The 19,366-nt window shown below is 41.5% G+C and overlaps 2 protein-coding genes across 8 annotated transcripts in view; both read right to left on the reverse strand.

Annotated features, from left to right (window-relative positions):
• Positions 1–19,366, reverse strand: part of LOC139471512 (D-glucuronyl C5-epimerase-like) — a 339,447-nt gene that overhangs the window by 163,691 nt on the left and 156,390 nt on the right. For 2 of the 7 annotated variants that reach the window (XM_071253884.1, XM_071253881.1), the window contains exon 1: positions 18,075–18,207. The exons of 4 other annotated variants lie outside the window; for them this stretch is intronic. The gene's annotated coding sequence lies outside the window, so the exon portion shown is untranslated. Of the gene's footprint in view, positions 1–18,074; positions 18,208–18,594; positions 18,705–19,366 lie in introns of those variants that run through there. One more of the 7 variants, XM_071253879.1, reaches the window with a different exon arrangement.
• LOC139471970 (uncharacterized PPE family protein PPE12-like) lies at positions 14,672–16,448 on the reverse strand. Its single transcript, XM_071254476.1, has 2 exons — positions 15,668–16,448; positions 14,672–14,700 (listed from the first exon to the last, which is right to left on the reverse strand). Exons 1-2 carry the CDS (start codon positions 16,446–16,448, stop codon positions 14,672–14,674), a joined length of 810 nt encoding a protein of 269 aa, XP_071110577.1.

Below are 19,366 nucleotides of genomic sequence, written 5' to 3' on the forward strand. Positions count from 1 at the left end.
GCATGGGTTGCTGAAGACCTATTCTACCCTGGATCTGAAACATTTTAAGATGAGAGGCCCATGGCAGTGGCATAATTCTACCTCTGCCAGACCAAACCCTTCAAGTTATTCTGTTTTCAAATCCTCAAGCACTTATGCATAGGAAGGGAGATTTATAGCATGTTTGACCTGATTTCATACAGAGAACACAAGCAGTCAAGGATAGAATTCTCCCACTAATCTGGAAGGTAGTATTGTCATTCTATGGCTGCTTTGATGCAATTGCTACATAAATAATATATATAAATTCCAGGATAATTCCTGCACACCTATTAGCAATGGTATTTCCCATACAACTATTCAACATCTAGACAGACCTTAGCAGTGTATGCATTATGCATGAAGACATCACATTTATTTTTACATTAATCAGTCTACAGTGCATTTGTTTCATGCATGAGTGTAATAAATTTCAAAACCTAACAAACGTTTGTGAAGCATGTTACACAATATTCTGATGCTTTTTGGATATTTATTGAAACTTATTCTAATGGAGACCATTCCAAGCAGAATCACTCACTGTTGTCGCTGTCATTTGCATGTTGGGGAATCATTTGCTCTTTAGATGATAATACATACCACATATAAACATTCTCTTGGAGAATAATTGGGGTATTTGCTATTCTGGAAACGAGCAAACCATTTGGAAGTTCAGATTGTGACATTTGATCATGCAATATTTACCACTGATGGCTTCAAAATCTTTGCTTTTTCTTTCGATTTGTATTTATGTGTATGTGTGCTGGAGTCAAATTGCAGTTATGACTTATCACTGAGTAAATAGACTTTTTTAAACCTTTTTTTATATTTGAACCAAATAACCGAAGGGGGATAAGTGAGTGAGTGAATATTCTTGATCAGCACAAAATACAGCAGTCACATCCAAGCAGCCTAATAATAATCATGTCTGGACCAGACAGACCATTACTTGATTGCAATGATCTTTGCAATCAGGATACACAACACATCATTCAGACAGGTCACACATTGCAACATTCCCACATTGATAAGGTTTATTTCTCGGGGGACAATGACTCTGGTTTCTGTAGGGTCATCTGCCATTTGAGGACAACACTCGGACAGGGCAACAGTTGGGGGAACAGTTGGGGGAACAGTTGGGGCTGCTGACTGAATGACTTGCAGAGTGAACCACTTTAATTTGGGAAAACCAACACTGGCTCCTGGCTGAGTGAAGACAGTAGGGAACCACTTGGGAAAACCAACACTGGCTCCTGGCTGAGTGAAGACAGTAGGGAACTACTTGGGAAGACCAACACTGGCTCCTGGCTGAGTGAAGACAGTAGGAAACCACTTGGGAAAACCAACACTGGCTCCTTGCAGAGTGAAGACAGTAGGGAACCACTTGGGAAGACCAACACTGGCTCCTGGCTGAGTGAAGACAGTAGGGAACCACTTGGGAAGACCAACACTGGCTCCTGGCTGAGTGAAGACAGTAGGGAACCACTTGGGAAGACCAACACTGGCTCCAGATTGAGTGAAGACAGTAGGGAACCACTTGGGAAGACCAACACTGGCTCCTGGCTGAGTGAAGACAGTAGGGAACCACTTGGGAAGACCAACACTGGCTACAGACTGAAAGAGGCCACTACCTGCACATGGAGCCACTTGGAGTGGAGACAAGCACTTCACCAAGACATGGCTGCTGACCCCTACTGGTGTGTCTGATATCACCTCAGCATCACACATTTTGCAGACTCCCATTCATCTTGTAGCTGTTATTTTGACTATGGCATTGACTGGACCCCCTGATTATTGGGCTATACAGACAAGGTCCCTTTGCTGTAGATCTGGGGTTCCATATCAAGTAAGTAAAATTCCCCTGTTTGACAACTCACACATGCAAAGGTGAACATAAACTGTGCCCTGATGTACTTCAGCTGTTAGTTTGACATCATTATGATGCATGATCTAGAAATGCAATGTCACTGAAAATTGAAAACAGGAAATTACCAAAATGTCCGCTCAAACCTGAAGGCACCTCCATATAGAAATAATGATGGTTTCTTGAAAAAAAAGTCATCTATTTATTGTTAAGACATCTTGAAAATATAACAGGACATTGTGTTGATACTGACAACGATCTGGACAGTTAAATGTCTCCCTTTTGACATTGGACACAATTTAGCCAGTGAGTGTGTGAGTGAGTTTGGGCTGATAGTACTTTTAACAGTATTCAGTAAATCTTTGGGAAGGAAAGCCCAAGTGTTGCAGGTCCTTTAGGTTAACCATAGAAACCCCATGAGCATGGTTATGGTACTGGCAAATCTATGACAAGTTAGGATCCTGGTGAGTGAGTGAGTGAGTATGGTTTTATGCCGCTTTTAGCAATATTCCAGCAATATCAAGGCACGGGACACCAGAAATGGGCTTCACACAATATACCCATGTCGGGAATCGAACCCGGGGCTTCGGCGTGACGAGTGAACACTTTAACCACAAGGCTACCCGACCGACCCTAGGATCCTGGTACAGCAAAGGGACACAACACTGAACACTGCATTGCAGTGCTTCAGATTCTCAAAACTGGGTCACAGACCACACTGATCAATTTGTCTTTTTTTCATGCATTACACTGAAAGGATTGGTAAATAACTACCTTACGAGATTCATCCTTTAACTACAAATTAGCCCTATTCTGTTTGATCTGCAACTCTAGCAAGATGCCAGTTTAGCAGTATCTCGTAGCTCAAATAGAGTTGTACAAATGACTGGTCTTTGATCAAAATTCCAGAATCAAGTTTAACCTTATAGTAAGGAACTATCTGTTCAATGAATAACAAAGTGAGAGTATAACTGATCTATTTCAAGAACATTCCCCAGCATTGCCAAGTAATTATTACAATTATCATCTTGTTGACCTTAGTTACCACTGCCAAGGCCACATGAACTTCCAGTTTTACATTTTCAAATAACTTTAACTTCTTCTCATCACCATGAACATGAATGGCTCTACACGTCAGTGTATATGTCCTGGAACGTGATATCTTTCATTGGGAGACCACAAATGGCAGTCAAGGGGCCAATCCAAAGATTGAAACTTGGCATGGTGCCAGCTGTTATGTACATCAGAGCGACAGTCATGTCAGCAGTTTCTTATTAAAGGCTGCCTTGCTGTCATTCAAGATACACTTTCAATGTACACATTTAATTACCCGTCAGAACCACAGGTTCAAAACATTTCATGGGTACTCGTTTCATGAGATACAGAATGAAATGTGTGCCCAAACTGTATTGTCTTGCTTCTTTATCTACATACTTCACACTGGTTTGGACCCATGAATATCCGGGGTAGAATAGGTCTTCAGCAACCCATGCTTGCCGTAAAAGGCGACTATGCTTTTTGTAAGAGGCAACCAACGGGATCGGTTGGTCAGGCTCACTGACTTGGTTGATGCATGTCATTGATCCCAATTACGTTGTTCGATGCTCATGATATCAATCACTGGATTGTCTGGTCCAGACTCGATTATTTACAGACCGCCGTCATATAGCTGGAATATTGCTGAGTGCGGCGTTAAACAACCAACCAACCAACATTATGAATACACAATGCCATTTAGAAAGTGGTCAAATGTAACTGATGTTATATTTGGGATAACACTTTCTTAGTAAAGTACAGATTCTAGTACTTTTTTGGGTTGAGTCCCGTCCGGGATTCGAACCCACAATCATAGGTTTCTGGCCTGCCCAAGGGGCGCAACTCTGCACAGCGAATCGCGGTGCCTTAGACGACTGGGCCACCCGCTCTTAGAGCACAGGCAAGTACTCCAATACTGCGAACTATAAACTGCAGGTCGAACAATAAACTGCAGGTCGAACTATAAACTGCAGGTCGCACTCCAACCATTCGCATTTGAAGCAGATTGCACAACTTTATATAAACTGTACAGTTCGTGCATGACCAAAATAGTGACCACCCACTGGGCGAAAGTATTTGCCAGTGGTATAACAACAAGCAAAGGTTGCTGGGAACCTATATTCTTATCCGGAATCCCCGAGGGTGATATATTATCAGAGTAATTACAGTACTATATTTAATGTGCACAACACCACATATTGTAGAGGTATCGACAGGCACCTTGGGGCAGGATGAATGTCATGCAGTCACCACTTGGTGTCATGACAAGCTGCAGTGCATACTGCCAGCAGAATATTATTTTCAAGCTGATTATTTTGGATTAATTGGTTTGAACAAACATTGGCCCAAAATTCAATGTATGTGGGTGGAAAACAGAACAAAGAAAATATGTGTGTTCACCAACCTTTCCAGAAGTGCTCTCCGGGCAGACGCTCTACCACTAGACCACGGAGGCGGTCAGGTTGCTGAAGACCTATTCTACCCCGCATCTTCACGGGTCCATCATGGTTTTAAAAAATGGAAGGCCTGACATTGTCCTGACACAGTCCCAAGTTGGACCACAAAAGGGCACAAGAACTCATAATGTGAGAGTAAACACCACTGCTTCTAGAATAAACGTCATGAAGATGTTTCTAACTCTGGAGGAGAATATGCTGTGACAGATGTAAGAAGCCATACTGTACATATATACTCAGTCGACCTTGAGGGCAGGGGAATAGTTTGTTCATATGTGATATAATTCTTTGCATTTTATCTCTTGTTTCCCTGCATGTGACATTTATGTGGACTCCACCCTCTTAAAACAAGTTCCATCATCAAAGGTCCTTCATCACCTACAAAGAAATTGTGTTCAGGAAGGGTGTTCATCCACAGCAACATGTCTCAAGTAAACACAATATTTATACAAGCGTATGACTCATGTAAGTGAGTGACGCAGTACGCATGTGGGTGGTTGATTGAGTAATTGTTTGAGTGGGTGAGTGAATGATTGATTGAGTGAGTACTTGATTCAGTGGGTGGTTCAGTGGTTTAATTTGGTTTGATGTTTAACGGCACACTCTGCAATATTTCAGCTATATGATGGCGGTCTGTAAATAATCGAGTCTGGACCAGACAATTCAGTGATTGACATCATGAGCATCGATCCACGCAATTGGGATACGATGACATACATCAACCAAGTCAGCGAGCCTGACCACCCGACCCCATTAGTTGCCTCTTACGACAAGCATAGTCGCCTTTTACGGCAAGCATGGGTTGCTGAAGACCTATAATTCTTCCCAGGGTTGAGTGACTGATTGTTCGAGTGGGTAGGTTAGTGATTTGTTGATTGAGTGATTTGTCAACTGAGTGATTGTTTGAGTGGTTGAGTGTGTGAGTTAGTGGTTGAGCAATTAATTGAGTGGGTGAGTGATTGATTGAGTGGTAAATTGAAGTGAGTTGGGTTTAACGCTGCTTTTTAAAAGTATTCCAGTTATATCACGGCATGTCAGCTTAATGTGGGAGGAAAGCCCGAAGCGATGCAGGTCTCAGACGCTTACCACTTCGGTGAAACCCACGAGCACGGGTATGGTGCTGACAAACCTAGAAACAAAATCGGTAGGTTTCTGGCATGCCCAAGGGAAGCAACTCTGCACAGCAAATCGCGGCGCCTTAGACGGCTGGGCCACCTGTGTCTCCCCACTAGTGGTAACCAAAGTGTGCAGGGGCCTGTTCCACAAAGTGATCTCAGAGCTAAGACCATCACCAACAAACCATAACTGTACTGGACCCATGAAGATCCGGGGTAGAATAGGTCTTCAGCAACCCATGCTTGCCGTAAAAGGTGACTATGCTTGTCTTAAGAGGTGACTAACGGGATCGGATGGTCAGGCTCAATGACTTGGTTGATGCATGTCATCGATCCCAATTGCGTTGATCGATGTTCATGATGTCAATCACTGGATTGTCAGTTCCAGACTCGATTATTTACAGACCGCCGTCATGTCGCTGGAATATTGCTGAGTGTGGCGATAAACAACAAACAAATAAACAAACAAACATAACTGTACTGAAATCACTCACATAATAAACAACTTTACAGACACATTGTGTCAAATCCATCCCCAAGACACAGTGTGTGGTCCTATAGCAAATAACACATATCTAAATATACTTCTGATATTTCTTCAAATCCATGTTCCCTACAGCCCTATCTGCATACAAAAAAAAGGGGTTTCAAAATAACACAGAAGCATCTTGAGGCTCGGAAACAGCTCACAATGCCCAGATATTAATCTTATCCAAGAAACGCAAACTAATGCTATTTCTTGTGAAAAGAGAAAGCCAGGCATATTTCGGAACCATGACGCCAAAGGCAGTTCCGAGTACAGTCTTTTCAGCGTAATCTCCTCGGACACAAAGAAGAAAGGGATTATGTATGGGTGAAGAGATTTTCATAAGCACCCAAAGGCCCTCGTCAACGAGAAAACTGTAAGCATGACGTACAACAGGATTCTTTTGTTGTCCCAATAATGGCTAGAAAATGAGAAAGAGGAAACAAATTTTAGGGGAAAACATACATTAAAGATTCCTTTTCACGTCTCTATCTAGCGTGGTTATTCATGAAGTGTGACAGAGGTGGGGCAGGATACGCTCACCTTATACAAACACCTGGTATCATCACCACTTGATAGTGATTCATAACCCATGCTTATTACAAAGTCAGAATTGTTCAGTGAACTCGCTTTGTCACTTTGATATAGTTATTATTATCATTTTCCATTATTCTAATGGTTTGGATAACAAAGATATCTGTGAAATGGTGTAATCTGCAAATGCGCTGGAATTCAGAAAATAATAAATGCGAGGGAGTGAAATGGGGTTTAATGTCACACCTGCTTGTAATGGGCAGGACGAATGACGGATTGACAGAGCTAGCCCAACGTTATACCATGCCACAGTTTACATGGATACCCCACTCAGACACAGTACACTGACTCTGAGCCTACCAGTGCTCAGTTTATCACCACGATGCCGAGCATCAGGCAAGGTAACAACAAGTACCATCTTTTAACATCTTTTGGTATGACACGGCCAGGGGTTGATCTTCATATCACAAAGGATTCACAGCCTATGTAGTCTTGTGTGGGCCATGGAGTTAGATCTGAATTTGGAAACTTTATCTCTACAATCATCTGCAGCGACCATGACAAAGGAAGATGTGTATCTTCAGGGAACTCTTTAACAAAAGGTTAATGGCATCTCTTTTTAAAGAAAATGATTAACTTTTTCAGTTAAAATGAAATTTGAAACAAAAATAGACCATTTCTGAATAATATACACGAAACTTCAAGCTTGATTGCAAGTAGTTGCAAATAGATGCCATTAGTTCGTAAAAATACATAAAAAGTATCCCACGGTACACAGATTGAAGGAGTATTTACATCACTAGTATGCCTTTTATGCTCTATGGAATCTGTTCTGGCAGATTCCATAGAGATTATTCTGTGATGTTGATGTTTTTTATTTACCATTAACACCAAACTTACCTTTCCAATTTATTTCACAAAACACAGCAGGGAGGTATGTGCTCCATGCAGTTAGAAGATACAATTAAAAAGCCGTCAAAAAACGCCTTTGACATGATTTTAAGTTAAATCGGGATTAAAAAAAATGTCAGATATTCTGAGGTGAGGTGAAATTGGGTTTAACGTCGCGTCCAAGATTATTGCAGTTATATAGCGACGTGCATGTACGTGTGTGTGTTTGTGTGGCTGCTTGTACTAGTCCGGACTGATGCCGATTTATAGTGCTAGCCCACTGTGATACCATGCCGCAGTTTAACATGAATACCCCACTCAGACAAAGTATACTGACTCCGAGCCGACCAGTCCTTGTTTTAGCCCCTTAATGCTGAGCGCCAGACAGGGTAACAACAAGTACCATCTTTTAACGTCTTTTGGTATGACGCGGCCGGGGATCGAACCCCGTACCTTCCGCACTCTGGGCGGACCTCTACCACTAGACCACAGAGGCAGTCTGTCAGATATTCTAGTTCTATATGAGTTAGAGTCTAGAATTCAAGACCAATCTTGTTATAAATTTCAACTTCAAAATAATCCATCTGTTTATAATTATGTTGCAAAATATATCTTTCAATCAAAACTCAAACAAATTTTCAACCCTGCTCCCTTAAATTCTCCTCTCAGAGAAAACTATGATGAACCCCTCCTCCCTTGCTCCCTTGTATTCACACCAAGTTCGATTTCAAAATCAACATTCTGTGTCACCTGCAAGTGCAATGTGAGATTCACTGCTCACTGCAAGGTACACAGTCAATATTTAACAAATCAGTCCACCTCAAATACCATGTGTATTTCAACAATTTCCTTTACCGTAATTAGTCTGAAATATTCATATTTCATAAATGTTACATACTTTAAATGGAATTTTGCATCCATCTCATTACTATCATCTACAAACTATTTTTAGAGTGAGTATGGTTTTACGCCGCTTTAATATTCCAGCAATATCACGTGGGGACTCCAGAAATGGGCTTCACACATTGTACCCATGTCGGGAATCAAACCCGGGTCTTCGGCATGAACGCTTTAACCACTAGGCTACCTGACTGCCCCTACTTTTAGAGGAACAGATGTCTTAATTCAGAAAAAAATGCACAAAAAATGAAGTGTTGTATTTTGTAGCAATTTAGCAAATATTCCAGCTTAATGACAATTTGGGGTGGGATGGGGGTGACTGGGGGATATTTGAAAGAAGACATAAGATCTTCAGCCCCACCAGACATAAATTTAAAAATTATGATCTATAAGACCAAAGAAATTGAATTTTCGAAACTTACTTGCTGTGCCAGAAATGGAGAAACCTTTTCATTTCCTTATTTTTTTAGTTCATAATCTGAACATTTCTTTGTGGGGTTAATTATTCATGTTATGCCCAAACTTACTTTCCCAAGTAGACTTATTAGAACATTAATGGTATTTCATGAACAATATAAACTCTGACATATATCAATGAATCATTTTCAGTTTTTGCACACCAAATACTAACACGTCTCTTCAATCTTTCCCTTTTCAATACAAAGTGCCCTGCAAATGGAAGCAACCATCATATCAGCTTGAGCAGCATCGATAATCTTCGCTGAAGGAGTGACTCTCGCCTAGTCGTTCAATCAAAGATGAGTTTATGTTTGAGTAAGGTATTCTTCATGGTATTACAAGAGCAGTGTCAACACTCATGTAAACCCCACAATGAAAAATCGGTTTCCAATTTTTCTTACAAAGACATGGTGAAAACAGTATGTGGGTCCTTTTCTTTCTTTCACTGGAACGTGTATGAATAATGTCGCCACGTGTAGCATTCCACCTCCATGTTATTGCAACTTAGCAACAGCCACAATGGTGGCACTTGTGATATAAAATCTGTGGGCTGTAAAATTGTAAATATTCGGACATACTGAAAGTAACAAAATCAAGGAGGATTTCAAGCTTCCTAATCCTTGTTTAGCTGTGCAGAATGGAAACAAAAGACCGTGAAAAGGATAAGCCTGTCATGACATTTTGTAACAGATGATCGATTTGGGAGAGCAAATAAGAATCTTTGTCATGACACAATACCATGCAGAACCCAAATAAACAAAAATCTGAAATCTGCATCAATCAATGTTGCAAATTTCAAGCATGTTCAAACGTCTATGTTTCCTATTTGAGTGAGTGAGTTGGGTTTAACGCCGCTTTTAACATTATTCCAGTTATATCACGGCGTGTCAGCTTAATGTGGGAGGAAAGCCCGATGTGATGCAGTTCTCAGACGTTTACCACTTCGGTGAAACCCACGAGCACGGGTGTGGTGCTGACAAACCTAGAAACATAATCGGGGCGAACCGGGATTCGAACCCACAATCATAGGTTTCTGGCGTGCCCAAGGGACGCAACTCTGACTCTGGCGCCTTAGACGACTGGGCCACCCGTGCCCCCTCTTACTCACAGTAGCCATAATAATCAAATGTTACTTTTATCTTTCTTCTAACAGTAGAAGTACAAGGCTCTGTAGCTCACCTGAATTTTGAAAAAGAAATGTTGGTCAGATTGGAAGATTGTGAGCACTTTTTGGAGACATCATAGCGGGGATCCTCCATACAATATTTCAGCTCCAAAGGGTCACAATTTCAGTGGTGTCGAAAAACACATGCAATAACATGTGAAAATAGGCTGATGTTTGATAAAAAAATATGAATATGAAAAAAAAATGTATCTTATGTCAAAATGCAAACTACATACTTGCATTTGAAATTCATAAATATGCATGCAGAAATGCTTCAGAAATGGGCAAAAATGACATTTTAAATATGACAACCATGGAAGGCATGTTTAAAAAGCAAAGCCTAATTCAGTAAGGACACCACAGCTGGTATTACTCCTACAGAATTTCAGATGCATAGTCCTTGATGTTTCAAAGCAATATGTTGAAAATGTAAACGTTTACGAAGGACGGATAGCAGGGAAGACAACCGGATTATGGACAACACGCCACAACATAAGATTAAGTTTAAATTTAAACAGTACTAACAAGGTAATGGTGGCAATTAATACGGCACAATAAAATTTGAATACCTTAGACCGAAAAAGGTTGCATCTATCTGACTGACATAAAGTAAAATTGTGAGCTACAGTGTTGACTAAATTAAAGCAGATAAATAAAAAGAGACAAAATTGTGAAAAACATCATGTTTTTTATGGATATTGTCTCAAGACTTTATAAAATGGAACTTCCAAAGTTCAAGGCCACAATCAAGGCTGAAGGTCAATTTCACAGAGTGAGTGAGTTTGTTTTAATGCTGCTTTGAATAGTATTCCACTTTTGTCACGGCATGTCAACTTTATGTAGGAGGAAAGCCCAAAGTGATGCAGATCTCAGAAACCAACAGGCATGGGTATGGTACTGACAAACCCAGAAACATAACCCAGGATTTGAACCCACAATCATAGGTTTCTGGCATGCCCGAGTGATGCAACTCTGCCTTAGATGACTCGGCCATCTGTGCCCCCAGAGATTACTGTGTCTCTGCTGTAACATGGCTTAATTGAAAAGACATTTCTGATTGGTATTACTTTTGACACTTGATTATTCCCAACTGTCCGACTGTTGATGACGCTCTGAATATTCATAAGCAGCTGTTCATATTTTAAAAAGTATTTCCATCATGAAACAACTGCTGCACATCAAATATATTTGTTATGCCATAAATTGAATTGCAGCATTTTACGAACCATGTTGACTTAGCCCTTATCAAATAATTTTGCTGTTTTAATTGCCAATGTTGGAGCTCTCGTATATGATCCTGGGTGGGAGATCACTGCACTTTTACAAGTAAAATTTAAACATTTTGAATTATACACTACTCGAGAGTATTGGCTTCCATTTGTTCATTGCTAATCACCTTTCAATGCCAACAATCTCACTAAAATCAGATTTAAGTTCTTGCTCCACAAAAAAAAGATCTGAGGACATCCCATTAATGGTCACGTCAGAACGACCTTTCGCGAACCTTGACCTCCCACTGAAACGACTTACAAGAAGTCGACATCAGCCAATTAAAAAGCAGCTTTCTCGAGTTTTACAGCACTCTTTTCAACCCAGCGACTTCCATTTCAGACTTCGCTTGAAAAATATGTTGACACAGTTCTAGATTAAAATTTTGAAAACTGAACAAACGAACTTTCCGGAATGTCTTATATATTGTTGCGATTGTATGACAATGTTCCCAACGTACTATGCAATGCCTCCTCCGTTCAAATGTTTATCCCACACAAACGAGTGAGTGAGTGAGTTGGGTTTACGCCGCTTTTAACAGTATTCCAGTGATATCACGGCATGTCAGCTTAATGTGGGAGGAAATGCCTGAAGTGATGCAGGTCTCAGACGTTTACCACTTCGGTGAAACCCACGAGCACGGGTATGGTGCTGACAAACCTAAAAACATAATCGGGGTGAACCAGGATTCTAACCAACAATCATAGGTTTCTAGCGTGCCTAAGGGACGCAACTCTGCAAGCAAATCGCGGCGCCTTAGACGACTGGGCCACCCGTGCCCCCCCCCATACACAAACGAGAAATAGACGATAATTTTGACGGAATCAGTCGTACGGGCCTAACTGTCGTTCGGAATAACCTGTGTTAACGTTTTCGAGGTTGCATGATAAGAAAACCCACTCCAACTGTCACTTTCATGATCTGGTAAGCGACGCTTTGATTGGTCGGATGAAAGGTCGGTCTGATGTGACCTGTTATGCGATGTCCTCAGATCTTTGTTTAGCGATAACGAGAACTAAGATCTGGTTTTAATGAAATTGCAGCACCAAGTACCTGTTGGCTTCCCTTGTCAAGTTTCCACCTTTGTTATCTTATTACTTTTATTGTTCCTACTGATCATATGTCCTCTGCTTCACACATTTATTCACCTGGGCCCACTTGCACAAAGCGATCTTAGCGCTAAGATGATCGTAACTCCCATACTTTAACATAGGCTTACAATAGTCTTAGCGCTAAGATCGCTTTGTGCAAAGTGGACCCTGATGAAGGAGAAAGTAATGAGCGGTGCTATTTTTGTGTGATTGGATTAATGTAAGGTTTGACAGATGACATTATCTTTAGATGTAAATCCACTGATGCTTGAGAGGAGGAAGGTGTCGCATTCATATAGAGTCGCATTTTTGGCTAGGGACCAGCGGTCGCATTCTTTTGGAGACGCATTAATTTCACGATTTACAGTATATATTCTGAAACACTGGACACCTCATGACAAAGAAGTTGACATCCATAAATTCTCCTCCTTATGTGTATCACTTCTAAATGCCTTTCATGCCATTATCTCTCAGGTAGTCAGTGTGTTAAATATATACACAGGTCTTCATTCTCTACACAGTGTAGGTCATTATCTCTCTGGCAATATGCTCAATATATTCACAGGTCTTCATTCTCCACACAGTGTAGGTCATTATCTCTCTGGCAATATGATAAATATATTCACAGGTCTTCATTCTCCACACAGTGTAGGTCATTATCTCTCTGGCAATATGATAAATATATACACAAGTCTTCATTCTCCACACAGTGTAGGTCATTATCTCTCTGGCAATATGATAAATATATACACAAGTCTTCATTCTCCACACAGTGTAGGTCATTATCTCTCTGGCAATGTGCTAAATATATACACAGGTCTTCATTCTCCAAACAGAGTAGGTCATTATCTCTCTGGTAGTCAATGTGTTAAATATATACACAGGTCTTCATTCTCCATACAGAGTAGATCATTATCTCTCTGGCAATATGCTAAATATATACACAGGTCTTCATTCCCCACACAGTGTAGGTCATTATCTCTCTGGCAATATGCTAAATATATACACAGGTCTTCATTCTCCATACAGAGTAGATCATTATCTCTCTCATAGTCAATATGTTAAATAGAAACTCAGGTCTTCATTCTCCACACAGTGTAGGTCATTATCTCCCAGGTAGTCAATATGTTAAATATATTCAGAGGTTTTCATTCTCCATAGAAAGTACCATGTTTTCTTGAGTATAGTGCACACTTTTCCCCCCAGAAAACATAGCTGTGTAGGAGGGGGTGCGCATTATACACGCCATAATGAGTTTTCATGGTTTTCCCCAACAAAAGACATTACCGTGAGCACATAACACCGGAAATACCATGTCCACAAATCCTTACTGGAGTACACAATGTAATCTTGTAATTACACTGTCTGGTGACAAAAACTGTTCATTGTATATCTGGACCTATGTTTGTAACTTATTTTATTAATTTTATTCAAAATTCCTTTCAATATTGTTTTCATAAATTTCGGTGAAATCGTGTGTGATGTGATTGGAAGATCGCACAACTCACCTTTATTAACAGCAATCACGGTCAGATTACTGACGCCTTGAAATGAACTTAGTTGACAGAGAATGGATACATACATCATAAATGCCATACTTTGACTCGTTAAAAGTCAAATTTGTTATAGTTTGACGATTCTATGTCAACATGTAGTTCTTGCGATCACATAAGTGGGAGCTTCGATGGTGACTGGTCAAACTCTTCCATGTGAAAATAAATAACAGTCAATAGCGATTAGCTGCACTGAAGTGCTACGCTAAGGGCTATTATTGTTTAAATATATTCAGTTAACGCTACAACTAAAATTACATGATATTAGAATATATAATTCCTGATAACAAAATAGTTTCAGATACAATCTTTTCCAATCTGTGCATCAAAATTGTTTGAAGTTATATCATTGGGTAAGTTTCAACTTAATCATCGGCAGATTCAAAGAAAACTTGAACAGCTGATTGCTGTTTCCGGCTTAGTTTACAAGAACATACACAAGGTAATCGTAATCCCTGGATGTAAAACAATGCCTTGCAGAACAAAAAATACAATCTAAATCTAAATTTTTTATCTCAAATTGCAAATTTGTACTGACAAAGTTTCTTGTCAAATGTTCGTTTACTAGAATTCCCTGAAAGGGTACAGTGTAATTCTTTTTGGCACATAATATTCGAAAAAGTTTTTTTTTAAAACACTGAATCCGTTTGAGGGTAGTGCATTATACTTGGGTGCGCACTGTACTGAAGAAAATAAGGTACACAGGTCTTCATGTTTTCTGAAGAGTGACAGCAGTATCCATAACTCCTCGCTAAGATCTGCTAAGATAGTAGCTAAGATGTGCATCTAATCCCTCATTTCAGTCTCTTCGCACAAGCAAGTTCTACAGGATACAGTTTCCATCAGACATAACACTTGTATCCTAAGATCTGTTACAGCAATAACATTTTACTGTCATTAATATTCTAGGCCTTTAACAACCAAAAGAATAAAGATAGATGGCGTGCAGTTGCTATAGCAACATTTACATCCCCAACTCCTATTTTATTGATTAACCTTTGTTTCTTTCCTTAATAATCTCATATCAAACCAATCAGATTAATGGAAAAAACACTTGATCCTGACAAAAGCCATAAATTTTTAGAAGTTAAAAACAATTAACGAAAGAAATAGTTCCCACATCTGTCATTATCATTAAATACATCATTATCTCAGAGCCTTTCAATTATAAGGTTACCAAAAAATATCTAAAAGCTGAAAACACCTGTAAAATAATTTCAAGGTATATTTTTCAAAACATCATTAAATCCTATCTAATGCGCTGGTATAACTTGATACCTACTCATACATCTGACAATGACACAATACTGACTGGCATTTCCCATCAACTGTATGGCTGTCTCCAGATTACTTGTAAATGCCAAATGTTAAAATGTATTTCAATCATAAATTTTATACTTAATGCCAAGATGAATCAAATCATGAACTTAATACTTCAGTGTGTGTTGTATCTGAAGACAGAGTGAGTGAGTGAGTGAGTGAGTGAGTGAGTGAGTGAGTGAGTGAGTGAGTGAGTTCAGCATTACTCATACAGTGACTGGGACACCAAGAATGTGTCTGAAGTGGTCAGCAAAGCAGGGAATGAAGGTTGTTGATGTCACACTGTGGTGTAATTAAGGTACAGTATAACCCTGTACTACAGTTTCCCTGTGCCCCAACCCTGTATCCCTGTACCACTGTATCCCTGTACCACTGTATCCCAATAACCCTGTATCCCTGTATCCCTGTACCACTGTTTCCCTGTGCCCCAACCCTGTATCCCTGCATCCCTGTAACCCTGCATCCCTTACCACTGTTTCCCTGTGCCCCATCCCTGTAACCCTGCATCCCTGTACCACTGTTTCCCTGTACCACTGTTTCCCTGTACCACTGTATCCCTGTAACCCTGTATCCCTGTTTCCCTATACCACTGTTTCCCTGTGCCCCATCCCTGTATCCCTGTACCACTGTTTCCCTGTGCCCCAACCCTGTATCCCTGCATCCCTGTAACCCTGCATCCCTGTACCACTGTTTCCCTGTGCCCCAACCCTGTATCCCTGCATCCCTGTAACCCTGCATCCCTGTACCACTGTTTCCCTGTGCCCCAACCCTGTATCCCTGCATCCCTGTAACCCTGTATCCCTGTACCACTGTTTCCCTGTGCCCCATCCCTGTAACCCTGTATCCCTGCAACCCTGTACCACTGTTTCCCTGTGCCCAATCCCTGTATCCTTGCATCCCTGTAACCCTGTATCCCTGTAACCCTGTATCCCTGTAACCCTGTATCCCTATACCACTGTTTCCCTGTGCCCCATCCCTGTAACCCTGTATCCCTGCAACCCTGTACCACTGTTTCCCTGTATCCCTGTAACCCTGTATCCCTGTAACCTTGTATCCCTGTAACCCTGTATCCCTGTAACCCTGTATCCCTGTACCATTGTTTCCCTGTGCCCCATCCCTGTAACCCTGTATCCCTGTAACCCTGTATCCCTGTAACCCTGTATCCCTGTAACCCTGTATCCCTATACCACTGTTTCCCTGTGACCCGTCCCTGTATCCCTGTATCCCTGTAACCCTGTATCCCTGTACCATTGTTTCCCTGTGCCCCATCCCTGTAACCCTGTATCCCTGCAACCCTGTACCACTGTTTCCCTGTATCCCTGTAACCCTGTATCCCTGTAACCTTGTATCCCTGTAACCCTGTATCCCTGTAACCCTGTATCCCTGTACCATTGTTTCCCTGTGCCCCATCCCTGTAACCCTGTATCCCTGTAACCCTGTATCCCTGTAACCCTGTATCCCTGTAACCCTGTATCCCTATACCACTGTTTCCCTGTGACCCGTCCCTGTATCCCTGTAACCCTGTAACCCTGTGCCCCAACCCTGTATCCCTATACCACTGTTTCCCTGTGCCCCAATCCTGTAACCCTGTAACCCTGTATCCCTGTACCATTGTTTCCCTGTGACCCATCCCTGTATCCCTGTAACCCTGTAACCCTGTGCCCCATCCCTGTACCCCTGTACCACTGTATCCCTGTACCCCATACCTGTATCCCTGTACCACTGTATCCCTGTACCCCATCCCTGTACCCCTGTACCACTGTATCCCTGTGCCCCATACCTGTATCCCTGTACCACTGTTTCCCTGTGCCCCATACCTGTATCCCTGTACCACTGTATCCCTGTACCCCATCCCTGTTCCCCTGTACCACTGTATCCCTGTACCCCTGTACCCCTGTTTCCCTGTGCCCCATCCCTGTATCCCTCTACCACTGTTTCCCTGTGCCCCATCCCTGTATCCATGTAACCCTGTACCCCTGTACCACTGTATCCCTGTATCCCTGTACCACTGTTTCCCTGTGCCCCATCCCTGTATCCCTGTAACCCTGTAACCCTGTATCCCTGTATCCCTGTAACCCTGTACCACTGTTTCCCTGTGCCCCATCCCTGTATCCATGTAACCCTGTATCCCTGTACCACTGTTTCCCTGTGCCCCATCCCTGTATCCATGTATCCCTGTAACCCTGTACCACTGTTTCCCTGTGCCCCATCCCTGTATCCATGTAACCCTGTATCCCTGTACCACTGCTTCCCTGTGCCCCATCCCTGTACCCCTGCTTCCCAGGGCCCCATCCCTCTGTGCCTCTATCCCTGCAGCCCCACCAGAACCCAATGTCAATGCTCCTGTTCCCTGTTACAGTTCAAAGATCATCCCTGTCAACAACAGAAACAGTTACACCTCAGCTATGCTCATTGAGTTCTTCCTTAATGACTGCATGAAAACAGTTGTCCAGATGAGTAATTCCTTGTCATGTCATGACTCATGACACTCAATACTATCATGCAATTAGTGTGGTGGAAATCTAAACAACTAAATGTGGGATGAAGTCAATTATTTACTTTTGACATACACAGACCTGTTTTTACATGCCTGGAAAATCTGACCATACAAGGCCAAACAAATTAAAAAAAGAATCAATACCAATGACACATAAGAGGCAGACAGAAAGCACCACACACACACACTTGTACACAAAAAAACAACTCACACATCCGAAAAGATCTACAAACACAGACTTTCACAACATCTGAAAGATTCTCTTTCCAACACATTCCTAGACCCTAACATAAATACAGAGACAAACGCAATTCAATTCACTCAACCGTAGCCCCAAACAAATCTACCACACAAACATACTAAACATAAAATCTCTCTACCTCTCAGCTCCAGCCAAATTATCCCAGAATAGGTCCACGTCAGTTGGTGATGGCAGATATTTCCTACCCACGTGAAGTTATGTCCCTGTCTGGGGGGGGGCATACAATAGCTGTAGTTGGCTAGTCTATTCACCCGTTTCACCCCCTAGTAAGCAGAGTCAGGTATTCGTGGTATGACAGGTGTTTTACAGGGTCAACAGCTATTCACAGCCACATGCACAGCTAGTGACATACACCTTTGTACCATAGCCTCATTGACTGTACCATGAATCATTCAGCCATTGTCATTGAAACAACAAACAGATCCGTGTGACAAAGTCACTTCTCCTTCAACAGCTGTACTACACACAGGAAACCATGTTCAGACCCACGGAATGAATGATTTTACAATAAGAGCATTGTGCGACCTTCATGATCTCCACGAGCAAGGAAGGGAGTGAGATGAATATCGTTGGACACCGACCTATAAATATCAAGGGCCTCAATGTCCCCATGTTTGGGGAATGTATGCATGACCTACCTGTTCAAGATGAACTTCATCTCAACATGAAGCGTTTACATCCAGGTAGCAGGGAGCAAGTTGGAAGTAGTATTGACAGTCCAAGTCTTACACTCTTTGCCCCGAAAGCATTGACATTTGCTTGCCTTACGAGCAGGGGGCGTCTCAAAATCGAGAGGTTGTATTTTTGTATGACAGTCATGTGGTAATAAATGGGTTATAAGGCTGCAGGATAGTATTTGTGTGTCAGGGAGACTATCAAAACCTCAAGATTCATTTTGCCCAAAGTTGCCATCACAAATTACCACTTGTGCCAGGGTTTACTACTGTAAGTATTCAGGAATAACATAAGTGCCCTACATACCAGTATTAGCCTGCAGCAATTTGTCATGTTAAAGGTATCTCTGGGCAAGTTATAATGTCTTGTTTTCGAAAGTTTGCCTGAAAACATTCTGTGGCAAACACTCTTAGCATCATTTTCAGTAGATGGTAGTGTTGTTGTATGGACTGTTTTGTTGAGCGTTCTAGACCAAACAGAAGTAAAACAGTCTGGCTTCAGACATGTTGCTGAAGTCTAGGGCTGTATATACAATTCTAAGATGTTTCCCTAAAAGATCAAAGAAGCTGACTGTACATCATCCTGTACACTTACCGTATTCGATGTAATAAGCGCCCAGGGCGCTCTCAAAATTAGAAATTGGGGGCGCTTATTAGAATATTAATTTGGTGAAAGATAAATTTCGTGGTTTATGGTGACAGCCTGAAATGTTTATGTACGACATATATATTTTCC

Source organism: Haliotis cracherodii, unplaced genomic scaffold (assembly GCF_022045235.1).
Source record: "Haliotis cracherodii isolate W230 unplaced genomic scaffold, xgHalCrac1.p SCAF_23, whole genome shotgun sequence".
Lineage (NCBI taxonomy): Eukaryota > Metazoa > Mollusca > Gastropoda > Lepetellida > Haliotidae > Haliotis > Haliotis cracherodii.

What these genes read in the sequence shown, in the direction of transcription:
- LOC139471970 (XM_071254476.1), bottom strand. Translation starts at nt 16,448, where the DNA reads ATGGTACAGGGATACAGGGTTACAGGGATACAGGGATACAGGGACGGG. An exon ending in TGGGGCACAGGGAAACAGTG is followed by an intron (nt 14,701 to 15,667) that starts GTAAGGGATGCA and finishes TGTATCCTGTAG; the next exon opens with AACTTGCTTGTGCGAAGAGA.